Here is a 13,319-nt window from a genome sequence, read left to right on the forward strand (position 1 = left end):
AGACATCACATTCATTCACGAATTGAGCAATCTCGCGCTTCATTCGAGTCCACCAATAAGCTTGCTTGAGGTCCTGATACATCTTTGTGCTCCCAGGGTGGATGGAGAGGAGAGAATTGTGAGCCTCGTTCATGATCACTTTACGAAGTTCACCTTTGGGCACAACAATACGATCCTCGAAGAAGAGAGTATCCTTGTCATCAAGGCGGTAGCACCTGTACTTGGGTTGACTCTTGGCAATCCCAATCTTCACCTTTTTTACCATAGCATCAAGGAGCTGGGCTTAGCGAATCTGATCTTCCAAGGTAGGAGAGACTTGAAGGTTGGCGAGGAAACCCTGAGGAACAACTTGCAGATTAAGTTTGCGGAAAGCTTCACAAAGCTCGGGTTGATAAGGCTTGAGAATCAGGCTGTTGTAATAAGCCTTTCTGCTCAATGCGTCAGCAATCACATTGGCCTTTCCTGGAGTATACTCGATACTCGGATTATACTCTTGAATCATTTCGACCCATCGAGTTTGCCTGAGGTTGAGATTAGGCTGGGTGAAGATGTACTTGAGACTCTTGTGATCAGTGAAAATGTCCACTTTTCTTCCCAATAGAAGATGTCTCCAAGTCAAAAGAGCATGCACAACTGCCGCCAAATCGAGATCATGAGTGGGGTAGTTCTCCTCATTAGGCTTCAATTGGCGAGATGTATAAGCAACAACTTTCTTCTCTTGCATCAATACTGCGCCAAGACCTTGGAGAGAGGCATCACAAAAGACCTCGTACTGTTTGGATTCATCAGGCGGAGTCAGAACTGGAGCAGTGATCAATTTCTCTTTCAAAGTGTTGAGAGCAATGTCACACTCCGGAGACCAAACGTACTTGACGTGATTCTGGAGGAGATTTGAGAGAGGCTTCGCGATCTTAGAAAAGTTTTCAACGAATCTTCGGCGTTAGCTTGCGAGACCGAGGAAGCTACGGAGTTGCTTCACGTTCTGAGGAGGTTCCCAATTCACAATTGCAGACACCTTCTCAGGATTCACGGCAATGCCCTTGGCAGAGATGATATGACCAAGATAAAGAACCTCATCGAGCCAAAATTCGCACTTGGAGAACTTGGCGTAGAACTGATGTTCTCTGAGCTTATCGAGTACCAAACGCAAGTGCTTGGCATGATCTTCCTTGTTCTTCGAGAAAACCAGAATGTCGTCGAGATAGACCAAAACGAAGTCATTGGTGTAGGCGTTGAAGATGAAGTTCATCATGCGAGAGAACGTCGGAGGCGTTGAAGATGAAGTTCATCATGCGAGAGAACGTCGGAGGAGCGTTTACGAGGCCAAAATACATGACAGTTTATTCATATGAACCAAAGCTTGTCCTGAAAACCGTCTTGGGAATATCTTGCTCACGGATTCGAATCTGATGATAACCCATACGGAGATCAAGCTTGGAGAATACTTGAGCACCTTTGAGTTGTTCGAACAGCTCATTGATGTTGGGAAGTGGGTATTTGTTCTTGATGGTCTTCTTGTTCAATGGACGGTAATCAACACAAAGTCGGTCCGTTCCATCCTTCTTCTTCACAAAAAGAACACCACAACCCCACGGAGAAGAACTAGGCCGGATGAGACCCATTTTCTCTTGAATATCGAGTTGCTTCTTCAGCTCCTTCAACTCTTCAGGTCCGAGCTTGTAAGGACGCTTGCACACAGGTTCCGTGCCGGGCTCAAGATCAATGACGAATTCAACTGGCCGGTGCGGAGGCATTCCTGGGAGCTCTTCTGGAAAGATGTCTTGATATTCGCAAACGACTGGAATTTGCGAGATGGCATCAAGTTCACCCTTCTCATTGAGAGAAAACAGACGGATTGTATCATCATTAGCGGCAAAGACAATTACATCCTCAGACGAATGAGTCAATTGAATCTGCCTGGCTGCACAATCAAGTTGAGCCTTGTGCTTAGAAAGCCAATCCATTCCGAGAATAAGATCAATACCCGAGTTACCAAGAACCATTGGAGAAGCCAGAAACTTGAAATCACCCATCATGATAGAAATATCCGGGACTATTGAAGTAGCCCTCATAGACTTAGCCGGAGAAACCACTCCCATAGGTTTACCCAACATTTGCAAAATGAAGTCATGCTTGGAAACAAATGATCTTGACATGAAACAATGCGATGCACCAGTGTCAAAAAGAACTTTTGCGGGAAAAGAGTTAACTGGAAAGTTACCCATAATCACATCTGATGAATCCTCTGCCTGAGCTGCATTCAGCAAGTTGACCTTAGCGTGCTTGGGGTTATGCTTGACCATAGTTGTACTTGCCGATCTCACAGGAGGAGGAGGAGGAGGAGGAGGAAGACGCCTCTGGTTGAGACACTTGTTGGCATAGTGACCCTTCTGTTGGCACTTGTTGCACGTGACCTCTGAAAGCGGACGGTGGTACGGAGCACTCGATCTTGGAGCTTGAGACGAAGTCTTGTTCTGAAAGCCAGGGTTGGGTGGGTGGGAAGAACCACTGCCACCTTTGCTCTTCTGCTGATACGGCTGATGGAACGGAGGAGGAGGAAGCCAATACTTCTGCTGCTTGGCCACTTGAGTAGAGGAAGAAGAAGTAACATCTCTGACTCACTTATTGGAAGCATCACACCTCAACTGAGCGGCCTCTTGCTTCAGTGCCATGTTGTAGGACTCATCGTACCTCAAGGGCTCAAAAAGAACAAGAGCGAGCTGAATTTCTTCTCTGAGACCACCTCTGAACTGGTATATCATGCTCTTCTCATCAGGGACGTCCTGCTTGGCAAAGCGGGCGAGCTTCTGGAATAACTTGTTGTAGTCATAGACAGACAAAGAGCCTTGCTTCAGGTTGCGGAATTCCTCACGCTTGCTTTCAACCACGCTCTGAGGAATGTGATGAGCTCGGAAATCTTGACGGAATTCATCCCAAGTGATAACACGTCCACCTCTGGAATCCTTGTACTGCTGGAACCATTCTGCAGCTTGATCTTTGAGTTGGAAGGAAGTGAACTTGACGAAGTCCTCAGGCCTGACGTTACTGCACTCGAAATGCTTGCACAGATCCACAAGCCAATCGTCAGCATCGGTTGCCTCAACACAATTGCTGAAAGTCTTTGGCCCGTTAGCAAGGAACTGGTTGAGTGTAGCAAAGTGATTCTGATTGTTGCCTTGATTCCCTTGGTTGCCTTGATTGCGCTCTTGGAGAATTTGCATGATCAACTGTGTGTTTGCATTGGTTGCGGCCATCACAACTTGCCATGCCTCCAGAGGAGGTGGAGGTGGTGGCGGGTCTTGATTCTGATTCTGACTGGTTCTCTTAGCGGGAGCCATCCTGAAGAGGTTGACCACCGTTAGCACATAGACAGATAAGTATTGAAGCTGAATCCAACGGAAAGAAAATTGCAACATATAGTCTTCACATCCGAACAAAATGAACGAATGCATTCCTCTTGAAATGGTCACATATCCATAAATTGAGAAGCCACGTAGAATTAAGGTAGAGAAATAAATCAACAAGGTACGTCTCAAGAACGAATAATCGGTAAGAAATCCCAATCTCACACCAATATCCGTGGAAGAAGAAACTAGAGCTACGAGAATTCCCACCTATGAAACTCCCGAACCTTTCCGGTTATGCAATCAGGTGTTGGGGATACAGGGGAAGCATAATATCTCACCCAAATCTAGCAAATCCTACATCCAATTGTATCCATCCTTCAACACATAACCGAGAAAAACTTCGGAAACCATCTACCTCAACCTTCGAAAAGCATCCGTTATACAAGTTATGGCGATACTCCCGAACTCCCGTCCCAGTACTAGGTGGCGTCGAGGTTATCTCACCAACGAACTGCATAAAAGATATTTTCGATGTCGGCGTACTAAACTCAGGTATTCCAGAATTGCAACGATAAAATTATGATGACAACACCTCAGAGCTCAACTCCCTGGGACACTTCCACTAAACCCCTGACAAGAGGCACCAAGACAATGTTCTCATCATAAAACCATCGGAATGATTTCAAGATACCCGCGTGATCCTAAATTTTTTTTAATGAAATTTGAGAAGAGAAGAGTCAAAACTCTACGTCAGGATGCCTTACCAGAGCGATGAGGAGACTGGGAAGTAAAAAGAATTCCTAAACTCTCCGATATATAATTCCTAAATGACTCAAAACATTTTTCTAGACACAACTCGGCTGCTAAAAACGATCAAGCAATGAGGCTCCTAAGGTCGGGGAAGGCTCTAATTACCAACTTGTAACACCCTCGATGCGACTTAGAGGCATAATCGCATTGAACGCATATGTCGCAAGTCAAGCAATCATCACAAACATCCCATGTAATATAGATAATGAAAAGGGATAACATAGTTGGCTTACACTCGCCACGTCAATCAAGGTATATAAATAAAATTACATATCCAAACACTCATGGCCCAACTACGCCGCCAAAATAAAAGATAACCCAACATGCGACACGGTCCCGATCACCCCCAACTGGGCACCACTACTGATCATCAGGAAAATAAACATAGTATCGCTGAGAGTCCTCGTCGAACTCCCACCTGAGCTCAAGCGCGTCACCTGGAGCGGAATCATCTGGACCTGCATCTGGTGTAATAGTAATCTGTGAGCCACAGGGACTCAGCAATCTCGCACCCTCGCGATCAAGACTGTTTAAGCTTAATAGGTAAGGTAAGGTAAAAATATATGTGGAGCCGCAGCAAGCGACTAGCATATATGGTGGCTATCCTATTTGCAAAAGAGAGCGAGAAGAGGAGGCAAAGCGCGAGCGAGAAACTAGAGGACAACCTGCGCAAACATTACTCCAACACCGTGTCCACTTCAGAGGAGCACTGGCCCGGGGGGGTTAAAATAAGATGACCCTTGAGTCCGCGAAACCCAAGGGAAAAGGCTAGGTGGCAAATGGTAAAACCAAGATTGGGCATTGCTGGAGGAGTTTTATTCAAGGCGGACTGTCAAGGGGTTCCCATTATAACCCAATCGCATAAGGAACGCAAAATCCAGGAACATAACACCGATATGACGGAAACTAGGGCGGCAAGAGTGGAACAAAGCACTAGGCGAGAGGCCGAGCCTTCCACCCTTTACCAAGTATATAGATGCATTAAGATAACATGGCAATATAATGATATCCCAACAAGTAAATAAATGTTCCAACAAGGAACGGCCTCCAAACTTCACCTGCAACTAGCAACGCTATAAGAGGGGCTGAGCAAAGCGGTAACATAGCCAATCAACGGTTTGCTAGGACATGGTGGGTTAGAGGTTTGACATGGAAATTTGGGAGGCTTGAAAGCAAATGGTAGGCATCGTAGCATTGGCATAGCAAAAGAGCGAGCAAACTAGCATAGCAAAGATAGTAGTGATTTCGAGGGTATGATCATCTTGCCTGCAAAGCTGTCAGAGTTGACTGGATCCTCGAAAGCAAACTCAATGGGCTCCTCGTTAGCTAACTCGTCTCCCGGCTCTACCCAAACAAGACAAACAAGCAACAAGGATACAATCAACCACGTGCAAGAATCAAACAATATGATGCAATGATGATATGCTATGCGGGATGCGATGCGGGATGCATATGCAAGATTTGACAAGGAAAGCATGAACCTGGCCTCAACTTGGGAATCCAAGTGTGCCACTGGAAAGATGAGATGAAATCGCTTGAAAACGATATAAAGAACGCCGGAATCGGAGTTACGGTTTGGAAATGGCAAGCGATTCAAATATGACACCGGTCTGCGATTTACAGCAAGTAGCCATCTAAATGCAATGAGATGAACATGCTACAGCACCCAAACATGACAACAAAATACATGGCAGGGATGCATACAAGATGCTTAACAAAAGTCTAGCACTGAGCTACGGCCAAATCATCCATTAACAGGTTCAAACAAGCATGGCAAAAATGCATATGGTAAACAGATCCCAGACTTAGTGAAATTAACACTTGTCTGGAATTTCAGACCAAGTAGCACTCTTCGGAGCAACAAAACAATACGCTACAGGACCTGAACATGGCAAAGTAAAATATGGCATGGAGATACTCAAATAGTTTAACAAAAGTCCCTTAGTGACCTTGAGCCAAAAGGGATCAGAAAATATACTAACAAGCACGTGAACATAGCAAAAGCATAATCAGTTTTTAGACTTGGTGAAAACTGGCACATGCTGAAATATAACTCAAGTAGGCATGTTTACGAGCTCGATGCACTCACTACGGAACAAGTCATGATAAGCTAAGCATACATCTATCAAGAACACACAAAATGCAAGCTAGACATGGCAAGAACAATAGCATAGAATGCACGGATCAACTACAACATCATCGGCGAAATTGCAAACAAGTTGACAATCTGCTCAAATTCACAAAGTAGCAAAAGTAGAGCTCGATTGACTCAAGCTAGGGTGCTCCATAATTGCAAACAAAGACATGGATGGATAGAGCACTACAAGATTAATAAAACACCCTTACTGATCATCCTCAAAAGAGGCACGGATCACTAGGAAACAACATGAACATATGACAACATGGGATAAACAGCTCAAGGACTTAGTGGAAATGCTAAGTCCCTGAAAACAGAATTACCAAGTGCACCACTTTGCAAGCTTGCACTAGGCACCACACATATAACAAAAATACATGGGTTGCACCTCTGGAAAGATGACAAAACCCTTAACAAAACATATGTAGAGCATCAGGGCATATCATGCACACAATAATCATGGCAAAAATGACAAAAAGCTAAATGGAGCAGCAGATCTGACAAATATCTCAAGTAGCCTCCTTCTAACAGCATTTCGGGCATCAAGATGAACTCAAATGAAAATGATGCAATGGAATGAAATGATGTACTCTCTGAGATGAACATTTTGATATGCTATATGCATGAATCGGTGCTACGGATGCAAAGTTACGAGGCTATGAACAGGAGCACTTGGATCTGCAAATCCGAGGACTTAGTGGAAAAAATCAACCTAGGGTTACTGTTCACGGCCAGATCTGGATCGGCGACAGACACTGTAGCAGCGGCACGGAAGTCGAGGATGGCCGGACTTGGCGGGCTCGCCGGCCGGAGGAGGCCGATGGGGATCGCCGGCGTGCTCTCGCCGGAGCACGGGACGGCGGGTGCGGCGTCGGGGTGGCAAGGGCGGCGCGGCCGCGGGCGATGGCGGCGGCCGGTCGGCGACCGAGGCGGAGGCGGCGGCGTGCGGCGATGGCGGGCGGCGGCGCAGTGCCGGCGCGGTGGCGGCGGGGATCCGGCGAGCGGCGCGGGAGGAAGGAGGAGGTCGGGCGGCGGCGGAGAAGACCCGGGCCCCGGGGGCTCTCCTCGGGCCCGGCGGGCCGCGGGCGGCGGTGGAGGCGATCTGCCACGTGGCAGGCGGCGGTTGGCGGAGGCGGAGTGTCCGGCGCGATGCGGACAATGTCCGGCCGCGCGGAGGCGATTTTTTAGGGTTTCGGGGAAGAGGAAGATCCGGATTCGGAGGGGTTCTTTAAATAGGCATAGAGGGAGCTAGGAGAGTCCAAATGAGGTGCGGTTTTCTGCCACGCGATCGTGATCGAACGCTCTAGATGATGGAGCAGAGTTAGGTGGGTTTTGGTCCAAATTGGAGGGGTTTTGGGCTGCAACACGCACGAGGCCTTTTCAGTTCCTCGGTTAACCGTTGGAGTATCAAACGAAGTCCAAATGATACGAAACTTGACAGGCGGTCTACGGTAGTAAACCAAGGTCGCTTGGCAAATCTCGGTCCAATCCGGAAATGTTTAATCCCCACACACGAAAGAAAGATAGAAATGACCACCGGAGGAGAACGAAGCGCCGGAATGCAAAACGGACAACGGGGAAAATGCTCGAATGCATGAGATGAACACGTATGCAAATGCAATGCACATGATGACATGATATGAGATGCATGACAACGATAACAACACACGGAGACAAAAACCCGAACCCGAGAAAATAAAATAACTTAACGCCGGAAACGGCAAGAGTTGGAGTACAAATTGGGAAAGTTACATCCGGGGTGTTACAGGTCGCGGCGGCGCGGTGGCGCCGGCCAGCGAGAGCGGGCGAAGCCGCGGTGGCGGCGAGAGCTTCCAGGCGGCGGGGCGAGGCGCGGGAGGCGCGGCCCAGTGGCGCGCGGAGGGGGCCGCGGATGGGCCTGCGGGCCCGCGGCGGATCCGGCGAAGTGGGGTTCAGCGGGAGCTTATGTGGCGGCGCGCGGTAGGTCGGGTGGCGGCGGGCGGACGTGTCCGGTCCGCTCTGGACATGTCTGGCGGCGGCGGTGGATGGATCTAGGGTTTCGGGGGAAGGAGAAGGGCAATTTCGAAGGGGTCTTTATATAGGCATAGAAGGAGTTAGGAGAGTCCAAATGAGGTGCGGTTTTCGGCCACGCGATCGTGATCGAACGCTCTAGATGATGGAGAGGGTTTTGGTGGGTTTGGGCCAACTTGGAGGGGTGTTGGGCTGCAACACACACGAGGCCTTTTCGGTCCCTTGGTTAACCGTTGGAGCATCAAACGAAGTCCAAATGATATGAAACTTGACAGGCGGTCTACCGGTAGTAAACCAAGGCCGCTTGGCAAGTCTCGGTCCAATCCGGAAATGTTTAATCCCCACACACGAAAGAAAGGTAGAAATGACCACCGGAAGAGAACGAAGCGCCGGAATGCAAAACGAACAACGGGGAAAATGCTCGAATGCATGAGATGAACATGTATGCAAATGCAATGCACATGATGATATGATATGAGATGCATGACAACGATAACAACACACGGATATAAAAACCCGAACCCGAGAAAATAAAATAACTTAAGGCCGGAAACGGCAAGAGTTGGAGTACATATTGGGAAAATCATATCCGGGGTGTTACAGCCAAAGATCAGGATGTCAGCGTACTGTTGCAAACACAACGCATGGTCTCTACTCATCAATGGCGAAGCTTAGTGCATGGCTAGGCGGCTGTGGCCCCCAGGATTGACACATGCAGGCATAAATGTTTTAGAGAGAGAGCTTAGATGAAATTTTATGTGTTTGGCCCCCCAATAGCTCATATATTCTATTTGCGCCCCCCCCCCCACACCCACCCAAAGAACCTGGTCAAGCTCCGCCACTGCTAGTCATCCTTGCACGTAGGATAGTTGTCAAAGTCTGAGTATGAGGATGAGAAGGGCATCACCACCCACCCACCCGCCCGCCCACACTGGAGGGACCAGTATTATGTCACTGGTGATGGGCCGACTCCACAACATCTCATCACTGTCCTCCCATTTTATGATGGTTTTCAAGTGTGTTTTGCTCAGATTAATTAACCATGGGTTTCGTCGGTTTTGCCTTTTCACTAACGATTATTTGTCAAAAGTAGAGAAGCCTTGTTTCCTTATTTTTCATGAACAAAGACTTTTAGAAGGATTTGGAGATATATTTGGATAGTAGAGTAGAGGATTTATAAAGTTTCCAATTGGTAAGATCTTCATTTGGCACATCCAGAGAAGAAGACGGCGTGTGATACGAGCATCGCCACTTGTACCGCTCCTCGTACCAGGCAGCGCTGCCTCCCCCTCACTTATACGAGCATTTTTTTTTGTTTACGGCATATAGAGAAGAACAACAAGACAACCATGAACCGCGACTAGAGCAGACAGGAGAGATCCGGAGGAGAATTGCTTCACTTAGATATGTTCCGGCTCCCTGTGCACCAATGATAACATCATCGTAGAGAGAGATTCCAACTTGTAAGGCTACGGTTTGTAAACTCTATTCTAACTTTGGTCCAGAGATTGAGATTGGTTTAATCATTCAACATGCGACCTATGATATTATTGAGATGGTTTCCCTTTGCATAATCTCGTTGTCCGGTTGTTATCCTTCTCTCATGCGCGAGTAATTCCCAAGGCGTGGGAAATGTATGGGATTAGTGATATTTGTTCGTCATGGCGTCTGTGCTAAGCGTCCGCGTTGTAGACGCCCTTAGCATGTAAGAATGATACTATTGTATTTGTCCTAAAAAAATCTCCGTTGCTATATTTTTTTTTCAAAAATTAGACACGCTATAATTTATAACCGACACTATACGACATGCACGTCATCGTTGTGGTAGTAAACCTTCTACCTTACGATATGGTAATACTTCACCACTCTAGTGCTATCTTCGAAGAGATTCCTTTTAGGACATGTATAGCAGAACCCTTATCTTAAAAGTGCAAAACCTTCCTCCTCCTATCCTATTTTCTTATATTTTTTTAAAGGATTAAACATTTTTTCACCTAGCATACCCTCTGAAACTTAATCCCTTAAAAATCAAACATTTTTGCGTACAGGCTCATTTGAACACACATGTTTAAACTAGGTACTTTCACGACGTTAGCATCTTACATACCACAACTAACAGTTCAAGCCTACTACGCCATAGACCAAATTGACATCATACTAGACCTACCATCGACTTAAAACATATAAGAACTACAAACCACTACCTGGTGTGAATTGTATAAGCCCGTGAACCATCAAGTCTTTGAACACAAGTTACGTCCGAGGCCACTCGGCTGAGGGCACGTCTACCTGGGGCCAAAACACACTCCCAACCCCCCTCAATGAGAATCATAATGCAGCATATAGTCACTTGTCTCGCAAGAGGCGGTGGGCCAAAGATCAGGATGTCGGCGTACTGCTGCAAACACAACGCATGGTCTCTACTCATCAATGGCAAAGCTTAGTGCATGGCTAGGGGGGTGTGGCCCCGAGGATTGGCACATGCAGGCATAAATGTTTTAGAGAGAGAGCTTAGATGAAATTTTATGTGTTTGGCCCCCGCACTAGCTCATATATTCTATTTGCGTCCTCCCCGCCCCCCACCTCCACCCAAAGAACCTAGTCAAGCTCCGCCACTGCTACTCATCCTTGCACTTAAGATAGTTGTCGAAGTCCGAGTCTAAGGATGAGAAGGGCATCACCCCCCCCCCCCCACCCGCCCACACTAGAGGGACCAGTCTTATGCCATTGGTGATGGGCCAACTCCACAACATCTCATCATTGTCCTCCCATTTTATGACAGTTTTCCAAGTGTATTTTGCTCAGATTAACCATGGGTTTCGTCGGTTTTGCCTTTTCACTAACGATTATTTGTCAAAAGTAGAGAAGCCTTGTTTCCTTGTTTTTCATGAACAAAGACTTTTAGAAGGATTTGGAGATATATTTGGATAGTAGAGTAGAGGATTTATAAAGTTTCCAATTGGTAAGATCTTCATTTGGCACATCCAGAGAAGAAGACGGCGTGTGATACGAGCATCGCCACTTGTACCGCTCCTCGTACCAGGCAGCGCTGCCTCCCCCTCACTTATACGAGCATTTTTTTTTGTTTACGGCATATAGAGAAGAACAACAAGACAACCATGAACCGCGACTAGAGCAGACAGGAGAGATCCGGAGGAGAATTGCTTCACTTAGATATGTTCCGGCTCCCTCTGCACCAACGATAACATCGTCGTAGAGAGAGATTCCAACTTGTAAGGCTATGGTTTGTAAACTCTATTCTAACTTTGGTCCAGAGATTGAGATTGGTTTAATCATTCAACATGCGATCTATGATATTATTGAGATGGTTTCCCTTTGCATAATCTCGTTGTCCGGTGGTTATCCTTCTCTCATGCGCAAGTAATTCCCCAAGGCGTGGGAAATGTATGGGATTAGTGATATTTATTCGTGCCTAATCGGCTAATCCATATGTTGATATTTGTGAGATTACTTCGATGATTAATTACTATGTTGTTTATGTGTGGCGAGTATATGCTTGTTGTCTAATTTAAGGACCCAGTCCGAAGACCTACACGGCCAACCTCTTCGCGTCTAACTTCTCCATTGCAGACAAACCAACATTTATTTTGTTTTGTGTCCTTTATTCGCTGCCTTAGTCTTAGAAAAATTATTTCACCCCTCAATTACTTGTGATCCTCATCATAATTCTTGCAGACACCAAAATAGTCAGCTCACATACAAGACTTGTGACACCTCCCCTACATTTGGTTGGGAATGATATTAAACTAGGATTGTACTTTCACGAGAGTGCTTCAACCACCCATGTGCACTTGCGGGACATCCTCCTCCTCTAGAAGCGCCTCGAGCTCATCGAACAACTGTTGTTCTCGTCTTTGAGACGGGTGAGCTCGGTGCGTTCATGGTCGACTGTGCGCTCATCCTCCAAAGGTGAAGTTGCAACATGTTGGTTCGCATTTCAAAAGAATAAAAAATAAACGTGGTTACGGTTTCCATTTACCCCACGCGAAAATTACGCTCCACGTCGGAGATGTCCCGTTGGGGTGGGTTACTTTCGTAGCGAGCGGGTTTCCTTACCTGAGATCGAGAATGCGATCGCCCACGACGACCACCACCCCATTACCCCACGACGATCAAACAACTGAAGCGAGGGAGCGGTTGATCGTTCAGCCCGCCAAGATGCAGATCTTCGTCAAGACCCTGACCGGGAAGACGATCACGCTCGAGGTCGAGAGCAGCGACACCATCGACAACGTCAAGGCCAAGATTCAGGACAAGGAAGGTACGCACCGCCGTCGACTGATCTCATCTTCTTGGCTCGAGATCGTCTGCTCGCCGGCGGCCGCCTTGCCGTACACACTGTGTTGGGCTGTTGGCGACATCGACGATGCTAAATTGCTAATGCTAAACTGTTGGTTGGTTGTTGCAGGGATCCCTCCGGACCAGCAGCGGCTCATCTTCGCGGGGAAGCAGCTGGAGGAGGGGCGCACCCTGGCCGACTACAACATCCAGAAGGAGTCGACGCTGCACCTGGTGCTCCGCCTCCGCGGCGGTACCAGGGGAGGCTACCTAAACGTGGAGCCCAATCTCCTGCAGCTGGCGCTCAAGTACAACGAGAAGAAGATGGTCTGCCGCAAGTACGTGTACATATATACCCCATGCATGCATGAGTTCATATGATCGACCGAATCTTTGTTGTTAACCTGTGGTGGTGTGGCACAGGTGCTACGCTCGGCTTCCCCTGAGGTCCACCAACTGCCGTAAGAAGAAGTGCGGCCACAGCAACCAGATCAGGCCCAAGAAGAGGTTCGTCAACAAGCTTTCCAACTGAAGATCGAATCGGGACGGGAGGGATAAGCAAGAGGGGAAGGACCATCGCTGAATAGATTGTTTGGTTCGGTTTATCAAGTTGTTTTCATGATTTTGAATAAAGCGGTGCTATGTTCTAGGTGACTCAATCAAAGATTGTTTGGTTTGGTTTATCAAGTTGTTTTCATGATATCACTAGTACTAAT

General features: G+C 47.3%; 1 protein-coding gene across 1 annotated transcript; it reads left to right on the forward strand.

The window, feature by feature from the left end:
* The first annotated feature begins 12,141 nt into the window (after positions 1–12,141).
* On the forward strand, positions 12,142–13,319 carry LOC125514385 (ubiquitin-ribosomal protein eL40 fusion protein-like). The gene is made up of 3 exons (XM_048679712.2): positions 12,142–12,586; positions 12,734–12,941; positions 13,027–13,319. Exons 1-3 carry the CDS (start codon positions 12,394–12,396, stop codon positions 13,133–13,135), a joined length of 510 nt encoding a protein of 169 aa, XP_048535669.2. The 5' UTR covers positions 12,142–12,393; the 3' UTR covers positions 13,136–13,319.

This window comes from Triticum urartu, chromosome 1A (assembly GCF_056163025.1).
Source record: "Triticum urartu cultivar PI428250 chromosome 1A, HENAU_Tu73, whole genome shotgun sequence".
In the NCBI taxonomy this organism is placed as follows: domain Eukaryota; kingdom Viridiplantae; phylum Streptophyta; class Magnoliopsida; order Poales; family Poaceae; genus Triticum; species Triticum urartu.